This window comes from Spermophilus citellus (genome assembly GCF_964194105.1).
Source record: "Spermophilus citellus genome assembly, chromosome: 9".
Taxonomy (NCBI): Eukaryota; Metazoa; Chordata; class Mammalia; order Rodentia; family Sciuridae; genus Spermophilus; species Spermophilus citellus.
In genome coordinates, this window is record NC_138191.1 from 57,201,293 (window position 1) to 57,214,258 (window position 12,966).

Consider the following 12,966-nt stretch of genomic DNA (forward strand, 5'->3'; position numbering starts at 1 on the left):
GGGCAATGTGCTTTGTATTGGGTGCTGCAGAGGGACATGTCTCAGAATGGGACCTGTTCATCCCTGTCCTGGCACCCTTCCAAAGGGCTCAGATTCAGAAGAGACAGCAGGAAGGGCCCAGAGTGCCCATTAAGATGACAGTGTGGCTGGGCACAGTGGCACACACATATAATCCCAGTGACTCAGGAGGTTGAGGCAGGAGGATCATGAGTTCAAAGCCAGCCTCAACAACTTAGTGAGGCCCTAAGCAACTCAGGGAGACACTGTCTAAATAAAATACAAAAATGGTCTGGGGATGTAGCTCAGGGATCTGAGTTTGATCCTCTGTAAGGGGCAAGTTGGGGATGGGAGACAGTGTGTTTCAACCCTATGTGAACTTGAGATCTACCCTCCGTTTGCATTGTATTTCCCCAAGCCATTCTAAAATTCTTATTACTATTTTAATGACATCATCTCCAATTAGGAAAAGTGTGTTTGTATGTGTTCCTCACAAAGATTATCAGTGAAAGGCCTCCTTGGGAACTGTAATCTAAAAATGATGAAGCAAGCTGGGCACAGTGGCACATGCCTGTAATCCCAGCAACTCAGGAGACTGAGGTAGGAGGATCACAAGTTCAAAGCCAGCCTCAGGAACTTGATGAGGCCCTGAGCAACTTAGTGAAACCCTGTCTCAAAATAAAAGCAAAAAAGGACTACAGATGTGGCTCAGTGGTTGAGCACTACTGGCTTCAATCCCTGGTACCATAAATAAATAAATAGATTTGTGAAGGGAAAAAAAATGCATAACCTGCAGAGACCACTTAGCATGTTAGGAGACCTTGATCCAGAAATGGGCTGGGAAGTGTACAGACTGTATCATGGGCAAATTACTTAATTCCTTGTTGTTATTTTTCCCTACATGAAAAATGTAACTAATGATCTCTGCTTCTGCTTCTGTTTCTTAGGGATGTAGTGGAGATATATGAGATAAGTTATTATGAATGTGCTCTGGGCTCCTTGAGAACAAACATTGCTCACATTCAAATTGTCACAAGCATTATGTTGTAGGATTATTTATGCCTGTAGTTAAAGTGTCTGGCTGCTGTGAATTTCCCATCTTGGGTAGATTTCCACAGACCAGTGCATATCCATGGGGAGGGAGGAACAGAATGTGAGCAAAACCTACAGCTATCACTTGATTAATGATAAGCCAAAGAGATCCTTTGAGGTTCTGCTTCTCCCTGACTCACACACTCTCCAGGGTAAAATCAAGTGGCTACACCCTCAAAATGCTCCAGTGAATTAGTAGATTAAACAGTGACGGAAAAAACGCAGTTGGTGGTGAGAAACAAACCAAGCAGGTGGTGACAGCTCTTGGCATCAGAGAGATGCTATTGTTGAAGTGATGTGTACCTTGTCAGTCATTCTTGTCCATCCATTGTAGGGCACCTGCAGCTGTGCATCTAAGGATTTCTCTGTCAGGTGTCCAACCCGCATTGATGAGATAACTCCAGAGCAAGTCTTGGATGGTAAGGGCTGGGGAAGGCTGTGTATTTCCATTTTAGTCTAGTGATCATCACCTGGTGTTGCTGGGGGTGTCTTGTCATGTTGTACTAGAATGGGAGCAAAGAGAACATTTGAACTTCTAGAGGGCTGGGAGGGGGCATGGAGGCAAGGTCATGCAATTGCTCATCTTTTTTATTTTTAAGCTTCTTTCTCCTCTTCTCTTTCCCCATTCTCCATGGCATTTAAAAGTCATGCACCTAAAGAACCCTCTCCCTTTAATGAGGAATTCCATGTGTTCACTCTGTCTCCTTTCCCATATGCAGCCTCCATTCCTGGGGTCCTCCTACCCTGGCTCCAGGGAATATTCCTTCCTGTCTGGAGAGATCCTCTTGTAAAGGTGCATCCAGCGCCCTCTGGTGGAACCACACTGATGCACAGCTCTTACAGTGAACTTTCACTAAGAGATGGCCTGTGTGGATGGTCTGCATGATGCCCCACACTCCTGTTATACTCTGACTCTCCCCTTAGCTTCCCAATTTTCTAGAGATTCTCCCCTTAATGAGGGTGCATTGAAGCTCTCAGGGACTCTCCCTCACCCCCAGAGATTCAGTGGAGGCCATCGCTGTATACACAATCCCTCACCTCTAGGATCTGAGCTCCAGGATCCGGAGAACTTGGGACACTGTTTCCATTCTTCACTGATGCTCACCTCCCATGCCTTCCTTGGGAAGTCTCTGCAAATGAATATCACATACCCTAACATCCTAAGTAGAAGCAAAATTAAACTTAATGTACTGTCCCAGGTTAATGACTTACCCTATTTATCATATTTTTAGGTTTTTTTTTTCTAAACTTACAGAATTTACTAAGTAAAATCTGGTGAAACAAGAAACCAGATAAAGGCTGGGGTTGTAGCTCAGTGGTAGAGCACTTGCCTAGCACATGTGAGGCACTGGGTTTGATCCTCAGCACTACATAAAAATAAATAAATAAAATAAAGCTATTGTTTTCATCTACAACTAAAAAATTATTTTTTTAAAAAAGAAAGCCAGACAATATATTTTTAAATAATTTTTTAATTTTTTTTTTACACAAATGAAACATAACTTTTCATTTCTCTGGTTGTACATGATGTAGAGTGACACCGTTTGTGCATTCATACCCAACATAGGGGTAATAATGTCCATTTCACTCGGCCATCTGCCCCGACACATACTCTCCCTCCCCTCTCCTCCATCCCCTCCCTCCCATCTGCTTAATCCAAAGTTCCTTCCTTCTTCCCATGCCCCTTGCCCATTATTCCAGCATCCACTTATCAGATAAAACATTTGGCCTTTGGTTTTTGGGGATTGGCTTATTTCACTTAGCAAGATATTCTCTAATTACATCCAGTTACCCAAATGCCATAATTTCATTCTTCTTTATGGCTGAGTAATATTTCATTGTGTATATATATCATAGTTTCCTTTATTCATTTATCTATCGAAGGACATCTAGGCTGTTTCCAGCTTATTGTGAATTGAGCTGCTATAAACATTGAGATGGCTGCTTCTCTGTAGTGTGATGACTTAAGTCCTTTTGGTTATAAACCGAGGAGTGGGATAACTGGGTCAAATGGTGGTTCCATTCCAAGTTTTCTAAGGTATTTCCATACTACTTTCCAAAGTGGTTATACCATTTTGCAATCTCACTAGCAACGAACTATCGTACCTTTCCCCCCACATGCTCACCAGCACTTATTGTTGCTGGATTTTTTTGATAATTGTCATCTGACTGGAGAGAGATGAAATCTTAGAGTAGTTTTGATTTGCATTTCTCTAATTGCTAGAGAGGTTGAACGATTTTCATAAATTTGTTGATCAATTGTATATCTTCTTCTGTGAAGTATTTGCTCACTTCCTTAGCCCACTTATTGATTGGGTTATTTGTGGTTTTGGTGTTAAGTTTCTTGAATTCTTCATATATCCTAGAGATTAATTCTCTATCTGATACACATGTGGTAAAAATTTGCTCCCAGTCTGTAGGATTTCTCTTTACTGCATTAATTGTTTCTTTTGCTGAGAAGAAGCTTTTTAGTTTGAATCTATCCCATTTATTGATTCTTGATTTTACTTCTTACACTTTAGGAGTCTTGTTAAGGAAATCAGGTCCTAAGCTGGCATGATGTACATTTGGGTATGCTTTTTTTCTATTAGGTGCAGAGTCTTTTGCCTAATTCCTAGATCTTTGATCTACTTTGAGTTGAGTTTTGTGCCTGGTGAGAGATAGGGGTTTAATTTCATTTTGCTGCATACGGATTTCCAGTTTTCCCAGCACCATTTGTTGAAGAGGCTATCTTTTCTCCAATGTATGCTTTTGGCACCTTTGCCTAGTATGAGATAACTGTATTTCTTTGGGTTTATCTCTGTGTCCTCTATTCTGTACCATTCATCTACATGTCTGTTTTGGTGCCAATAACATGCTTTTTTTTCTTGTAACCATAGCTCTGGTAAGGTTTGTTAAGGTCTGGTATTTTAATGCGTCCTACTTCACTCTTCTTGCTCAGAAATTGCTTTGGCTATTCTGGGTCTCTTACTTTTTCAGATGAATTTCACAATTGCTTTTTCTTTTTCCATGAGGAATGACATTGGAATTTTTATTGGAATTGCATTAAATCTGAATAACCCTTTTGGTAATATGGTCATTTTGACAATATGAATTCTGCCTATCAAAGAGCAAGAGAGATCTTTCCATCTTCTAAGGTCCTCTTCAATTTCTTTCTTTAGTGTTCTGTAGTTTTCATTGTAGAGGTTATTCACCTGTTTTGTGAGATTGGTTTCCAAGTATTTAACTTTTTTTTTTTTTGCTATTGTAATTGGGGTAGATTTCCTAATTTCTCTTTCAGAAGGTTTTATTGATGTATAGAAATGCCTTTGATTTATGGGTGTTGATTTTATATCCTGTTACTCTGCTGAATTCAATTATTAGTTCTAAAACTTTTCTGGTGGAATTTTTTTAATCCTCTACACATAGAATCATGTCGTCAGCAAATACTGATAGTTTGAGTTCTTCTTTTTCTATCTGTAGCCTTTTAATTTCTTTTGTTTGTCTAATTGCGCTGGCTAGAGTTTCCAGGACTGTGTTGAATAGAAGTGGTGAAAGAGAGCATTCCTATCTTGTTCCATTTTTTAGGGGGAATGCTTTCAATTTTTCTCCATTTAGAATGATGTTGACATTGGGCTTAGCATAGATAGCTTTTACAATGTTGAGGTATGTTTCTATTATTCCCAGTTTTCTAGTATTTTGAACATGAAGGGGTGCTGGATTTTGTCAAATGCTTTTTCTGCATCTATTGAGATGATCATGTGAGTCTTATCTTTAAGTCTACTAATGTGATGAATTACATTTATTGATTTTCGTATGTTGAATCAACCTTGCATCACTGGGATGAACCCCACTTGATTGTGCTGCATTCTCTTTTTAATGTTTTTGTATTTGAATTGCCAGAATTTGATTGAGAATTTTTGCATCTATGTTCATTAGAGATATTGATCTGAAGTTTTCTTTCTTTGATGTGTCTTTACCTGGTTTTGGAATCAGGGTTAACTGGCCTCATAGAATGAGTTTGGAAGGGTTCTCTCTTTTTCTATTTCATGGAATAATTTGGGGAGTATTGGTATTGGTTCTCTTTGAAGCTCTTGAGAACTCAGCTGTTAATCTGGTCCTGGGCTTTTCTTTGTTGATAGACTTTTGATGGCATCTTCTATTTCATTGCTTGAAATTACTCTGTTTAAATTGTGTATATTGGGGCTGGGATTGTGGCTGGGATTGTGGCTCAGCAGTACTTGCCTAGCATGTGTGAGGCCCTAGGTTCAATCTTCAGCACCACATAAAAATAGATAAATAGATAAAAATATTGTGTCCAACTCCAGCTAAAAATAATTTTAAAACATAAATAAAAAATAAATTGTGTATATCCTCCTGATTCAGTTTGAGTAGATCATATGACTCTAGAAATCTATTGATGTCTTCAAGATTTTCTATTTATTGGAGTATAGATTTTCAAAAAAGTTTCTAATTAGCCTCTGTATTTCAATCATGTCCATTGTGATATTTCCTTTTTCATCATGAATTTTAGTAAATTCTCTCCTTCTCTTCATTGATTTTCTTAATTTTTTTGAAGGACCAACTTTTTGTTTTGTCAATTTTTTAAATTGTTTCTTTTGTTTCAATGTCATTGATTTCAGCTCTGATTTTAATTATTTCTTCTCTTCTATTACTTTTGGTGTTGATTTGTTCTTCCTTTTCTAGGGCTTTAAGGTATAATGTTAGATCATTTATTTGTTGACTTTTTCTTCTTTTAAGGAGTGAACTCCATGCAAGGAACTTTCCTCTTAGTACTGCTTTCATAGTGTCCCAGAGATTTTGATATGTTTTGTCTATGTTCTCATTTACCTCTAAGAATTTTTTAATATCAACTCTGACATCTTCTGCTATCCATTGTTTATTCAATAGCATGTTATTTAGTCTCCAGGTGTTGGAGTAGCTTCTATTATTTATTTTATCATTGATTTATAATTTCATTCCATTATGATTTGATAGAATGCAGTAGTATCTCTATTTTTTTTTTTTTTTTGTACTTGCTAGGAGAGGCTTTGAAAGCCAGACAATACTTATATACTGATAAATTAGCAAGCAGGGAGGAAAGTGGCTGCCATTCGGTGGAACCCCGCCGGCCAAGCCTGCACTGACCCCGGGGCTGAGTACGGGATTTCAGACGAGGAAGGAAGCGATACAGTCCCGTCCCCCACAACGGAAACTCCACCAAGGCAATCAGCGGCCACCATCTTGGAGAGCTGAAGTATCCACCTCCACTCTCCAACAGACTGCAACAATAAAACAGGTCTGTGTCACTCAGCCCATCCTCCATACATCGGGGAATCCGCATAAAACCTCTCCTAGGCTTTCCTGGGGAGGGAGTATCAGAGTGACCCTGCATAAAGACTAGGGGAGGGCTGGGGATGTGGCTCAAGCGGTAGTGCACTCGCCTGGCATGCGTGCGGCCCGGGTTCGATCCTCAGCACCACATACCAACAAAGATGTTGTGTCCACCGAGAACTAAAAAATAAATATTAAAAAAAATTCTCTCTCTCTCTCTTCTCTCTCACTCTCTCTTTAAAAAAAAAAAAAAAGACTAGGGGAAAACTAGAGACACTTGACCTTCAACTCCCCCTCCCATCAGCAGCCAAAACGAAACCTGTCTAGCCAGCGCTGGGGGAGGGGCAAGCAGAAAAAATCGAAACGAGAGAGTGCCAGGGATCCCAATAGCCAATTGTGTGACCCCGGGGATCCGGACTGACTGATTCGCCCAGCCTTCCCCACGACTTCAGAAGGCAGGGTGCCACAGAGAAGTGATTAATTAGCAAGCAGGGAGAAAAGTGGCTGCAATTCTGTGGAATCCTGCCGGATGAGCCCGCACTGACCCCCGGGCTGAGTGCAGGATTACAGAGGGGGAAGGAAGCAGTACAGTTCTATCCCCCACAACGGAAACAAAACAATAGAGTGCCGGGGTCCCCAATAGACACCCTCCACACCCAACAAACAGCAGGTCCAGAGTACAGTTTGAACTGCCAAGAGCCATCACTCAGGGGAAATCTGGTCTAGCAGGAGAAACCAAGACTAGCAGGAGAAACTAGGGGACTAGAGGCCAGGCCCTCGCGACTGGGCGACTGGAAACTGCAGGCCCGCCGGCGACAGTTCGCCCACTGCCCACGTAACTGGGAGGTAGGAGAACGCCCGCCCGCCGGCTACCGACCGCTGGACTGGGTGCCTAGAGATCACCCGCCCACCGGCGACAGCCGGCCCGCTGCCCGTGCGACTGGGCGGCTGGAGTCCACTCCCCCGCCGCGACCGATCACCCGCCCGCTGCCTGAGATACTGGGCAGCTGGAGACTGCCCGCCTGCCTCGACGGGGAGCTGAAACCAAACAGAGACAGTCCAGTCACACAGCCCCATTAGGACACCCCAGCAAGGAGCCTGGGGCCCGTCATAGCAGAATAGTGACGTCACTGGAGCTCGGCCGTCGGAATTCCTTCCCAGCAGAATCCACCTTAGCAGACACAGTTTAATAACACAAAGAAGAAACAACAGAGTAATACAGGACCAAAACAAATCTATAGAAGAGAGCAGAAACACGGCAATCAAATAGAGCTAGAAAGTAACGTGGACAACATGTGAAAACAAGGGAAAAAAGGAGTACAAACAATACAGGACAACTTAATTCTACAGGAGGACATAGAAACATCAGAAGCAGGGATAGGGAAAAAACTCAAGGCATACCTAACTCAAATGGAAAAGAATATTAGGGAAGACATGAGACAGCAAGTCCAAGCAATAAAAGTATATTTTGAAAATGAATTAAACAAACAAATTCAAATGGCAAAGAACAAGCTCTACCAGGAGATAGAGATCTTTAAAAAAATCAAACAATAATCCTAGAATTGCAGGAAAATATAAACCAAATTAAAAACTCAAAAGAGAATATTACAAACAGACTTGATCAAGAAGTCAGAACATCAGATAATGAAGACAAGGTTTATCAACTTGAAAAGAATATAGTCAACACAGAAAAGATGCTTAAATCCCACGAGCAATCGATTCAAGAGATATGGGATGTCATAAAAAAACAAACTTGAGGGTCATCGGGATAGAAGAAGGCACAGAGACTCAAACCATAGGAATGGACAGCATATTAAATGAAATAATTCTAGAAAACTTCCCAGAGATGAAAGATGAAATGGATTGCCAAATCCTGGAAGCCTACAGGACCCCAAACATTCAAAACCATAATAGACCAACTCCAAGACATATAATTATGAAGATAGCCAACGAACAGAACAAGGAGAGATTATTAAAAGCTACAAGAGAAAGGAGGCAGATTACATTCAGGGGTAAACCAATTAGGTTAACGACTGATTTCTCATCACAGACTTTGAAAGCGAGAAGATCCAGGAACAATGTATTTCAAATGCTGAAAAATAATGGATTCCAACCAAGAATACTGTATCCAGCAAAATTAAGCTTCAGATTTGACAATGAAATTAAAATCTTTCACGATAAACAAAAGCTAAAAGAATTCGCAGCAAGAAAACTAGCACTGCAAAGCATTTTGAGCAAAATACTACAAGAAGAGGAATTGAAAAATAGTGCCCAAAACTAACAGCAGGAGATATCTCAGTAAAGGGGGAGGAAAATAACCAAAAAGTAAAACCAGCCAAACTAAAATAAATAAATAAAGAAGCATGACTGGAAGTACAAATCATATCTCAATTGTAACCTTAAATGTTAATGGCCTAAACTCACCAATCAAGAGACATAGGCTAGTAACCTGGATCAAAAAAACAAATCCAACAATATGCTGCCTTCAAGAGACTCATATGATAGGAAAAGACATACACAGGCTGAAGGTAAAAGGTTGGGAAAAATCATACCACTCACATGGCCCTCGGAAGCAAGCAGGAGTGGCCATACTCATATCGAATAAAATCAACTTTAAACCTAAGTTAATCAAGAAGGATAAAGAAGGACACTATATCCTGTTAAAAGGAACCATCCACCAACAAGACATAACAATTATCGATTTGTATGCACCAAACAATGGAGCTGCAACGTTCATAAAACAAACTCTCCTCAAGTTCACGAGTCAAATAGACCACAACACAATAATTATGGGTGACTTCAACACACCGCTCTCACCATTAGACAGATCCTCTAGACAAAAACTGAATAAAGAAACTATAGAACTCAATAGCACAATCAATAACCTAGACTTAACCGACATATATACAATATTATCAACCATCATCAAGTGGATACACGTTCTTCTCAGCAGCACATGGATCCTACTCAAAGATAGACCATATATTATGCCACAAGGGTACTCTTAGTAAGTATAAAGGCGTGGAGATAATACCATGCACCATATTTGATCACAGTGGAATGAAATTGGAAATCAATGATAAAAGAAGGAAGGAAAAATCCTACATCACATGGAAAATGAACAATATGTTACTGAATGATCAATGGGTTACAGAAGACATAAAGGAGGAGATGAAAAAATTCTTAGAGACAAATGATAATACAGACACAACATACCGGAATCTATGGGACACAATGAAAGCAGTTTTATGAGGGAAATTCATTTCTTGGAGTTCTTTCCTCAAAAAAAGAAAAAACCAACAAATAAATGAACTCACACTACACCTCAAAAACCTAGAAAAGGAAGAGCAAAACAATAGCAAATGTAGTAGAAGACAAGAAATAATTAAATTTAGAGCAGAAATCAACGAAATTGAAACAAAAAAAAAACATTGAAAAAATTAACAAAACTAAAAGTTGGTCCTTTGAAAAAATAAATAAGATAGACAGGCCCTTAGCCATGCTAACGAAGAGAAGAAGAGAGAGAACTCAAATTACCAACATACAGGATGAAAAAGGCAATATCACAACAGATACTACAGAAATACAGAAGATAATTAGAAAGTATTTTGAAACCCTATATTCCAATAAAATAGAAGATAGTGAAGATATCGATAAATTTCTTAAGGCATATGATTTGCCCAGATTGAGAAAGGAAGACACACACAATTTAAACAGACCAATAACAAAGGAAGAAATTGAAGAAGCTATCAAAAGACTACCAACCAAGAAAAGCCCTGGACCGGATGGGTATACAGCGGAGTTCTACAAAACCTTCAAAGAAGAATTAATACCAATACTTTTCAAGCTATTTCAAGAAATAGAAAAAGAAGGAGCTCTTCCAAATTCATTCTATGAGGCCAACATCACTCTGATCCCAAAACCAGACAAAGACACTTCAAAGAAAGAAAACTACAGACCAATATCTCTAATGAACTTGGATGCAAAAATTCTCAATAAAATTCTGGCGAATCGAATACAAAAACATATCAAACAACTTGTGCACCATGATCAAGTAGGATTCATCCCTGGGATGCAAGGCTGGTTCAATATACGCAAATCAATAAATGCTATTCATCACATCAATAGACTTAAAGACAAGAACCATATGATCATCTCGATAGATGCAGAAAAAGCATTTGACAAAGTACAGCATCCCTTTATGTTCAAAACACTAGAAAAACTAGGGATAAAAGAACTTACCTCAACATTGTAAAAGCTATATATGCTAAACCTCAGGCTAGCATCATTCTGAATGGAGAAAAATTGAAGGCATTCCCTCTAAAATCTAGAACAAGACAGGGATGCCCTCTATCACCACTTGTATTCAATTTAGTTCTCGAAGTACTAGACAGAGCAATTAGACAGACAAAAGAAATTAAAGGCATAAAAATAGGAAAAGAAGAAATTAAATTATCGCTATTTGCGGATGACATGATAATATACTTAACAGACCCAAAAGGGTCTACAAAGAAGCTGCTAGAGTTAATAAATGAATTCAGCAAAGTGGCAGGTTATAAAATCAATACGCATAAATCAAAGGCATTCCTGTATATCAGCAACAAAACCTCTGAAATGGAAATAAGGAAAACCACTCCATTCAGAATATCCTCAAAGAAAATAAGATATTGGGAATCAACCTAACAAAAGAGGTGAAAGATTTATACAATGAAAACTACAGAACCCTAAAGAGAGAGATAGAAGAAGATCTCAGAAGATGGAAAAATGTACCCTGTTCATGGATAGGCAGAACTAACATCATCAAAATGGCGATATTACCCAAAGTTCTCTACAGGTTTAATGCGATGCCAATCAAAATCCCAATGGCATTTCTTGTAGAAATAGATAAAGCAATCATGAAATTCATATGGTAAAACAAAAGACCCAGAATAGCAAAAGCAATTCTAAGAAGGAAATGTGAATCTGGAGGTATAGCGATACCAGAGTTCAAACTGTACTACAAAGCAATAGTAACAAAAACAGCATGGTACTGGTACCAAAATAGGCAGGTGGACCAATGGTACAGAATAGAAGACACAGAGACTAATCCACAAAGTTACAACTATCTTATATTTGATAAAGGGGCTAAAACATGCAATGGAGGAAGGATAGCATCTTCAACAAATGGTGCTGGGAAAATTGGAAATCCATATGCAACAAAATGAAATTGAATCCCTTTCTCTCGCCATCCACAAAGGTTAACTCAAAATGGATCAAGGAGCTAGATATCAAATCAGAGACGCTGCGTCTGACAGAAGAAAAAGTTGGCTCCAATCTACATATAGTGGGGTTGGGCTCCAAATTCCTTAATAGGACGCCCATAGCCCAAGAGTTAATAACAAGAATAAACAAATGGGACTTACTTAAACTAAAAAGTTTTTTCTCAGCAAGGGAAACAATAAGAGAGGTAAATAGAGGGAACAAATTTTTACCCCTCACACCTCAGATAGAGCCCTAATATCCAGAATGTACAAAGAACTCAAAAAATTAAACAATAAGATAGCAAATAACCCAATCAACAAATGGGCCAAGGACCTGAACAGACAATTCTCAGAGGAGGACATACAATCAATCAACAAGTACATGAAAAAATGCTCACCATCTCTAGCAATCAGAGAAATGCAAATCAAAACCACCCTAAGATACCATCTCACTTCAGTAAGATTGGCAGCCATTATGAAGTCAAACAACAATAAGTGTTGGTGGGGATGTGGGGAAAAGGGTACACTTGTACACTGCTGGTGGGACTGCAAAATGGTGAGGCCAATTTGGAAAGCAGTATGGAGATTTCTTGGAAAGCTGGGAATGGATCCACCATTCGACCCCGCTATCGCCCTTCTCGGACTATTCCCTGAGGACCTTAAAAGAGCGCACTATAGGGATACGGCCACATCAATGATTATAGCGACACAATTCACAATAGCTAGACTGTGGAACCAACCTAGATGCCCTTCAATAGATGAATGGATAAAAAAATGTGGCATCTATACACAATGGAGTATTATGCAGCAGTAAGAAATGACAAAATCATAGAATTTGCAGGGAAATGGATGGCATTAGAGCAGATTATGCTAAGTGAAGCTAGCCAAGCCCTAAAAAACAAATGCCAAATGCCTTCTTTGATATAAAGAGAGCAACTAAGAACAGAACAGGAAGGAAGAGCATGAGGAAAAGACTAACAGTAAACAAAGACGAATGGGGGGAGAGAAATGGAGAGAGAAGGGAAAGCATATGGAAATGGTAGGAGACCTTCAATGATACACAAAATTATAAGAGGTTATGAGGGGCAAGGGGGAGGGGGGAAAAGGGGAGAGAATTGAACAACAGCAGCGGAGGTAGAGAGGGAAGATGGGAGGGGAGGGGAGGGCAGGGGGGATAGTAGGGGATAGGAAAGGTAGCAGAATACAACAGTCACTAATATGCCATTATGTAATAATGTGAGTATGTAACAGTTGTGATTCTGCAATCTGTATTTGGGGTAAAAATGGGAGTTCAAAACCCAATTGAGTCTAATGTATGAAAGAT

General features: G+C 39.5%; 1 protein-coding gene across 1 annotated transcript in view; it reads left to right on the plus strand.

The window, feature by feature from the left end:
• Positions 1-12,966, plus strand: part of LOC308655502 (retinal-specific phospholipid-transporting ATPase ABCA4-like) — a gene marked incomplete at its 3' end in the record, with an annotated part of 145,857 nt that overhangs the window by 84,633 nt on the left and 48,258 nt on the right. Inside the window, 1 exon segment of the mRNA XM_081305596.1 lies at positions 1,424-1,508. Within this exon segment, the coding sequence (XP_081161722.1) occupies positions 1,424-1,508 (85 nt within the window).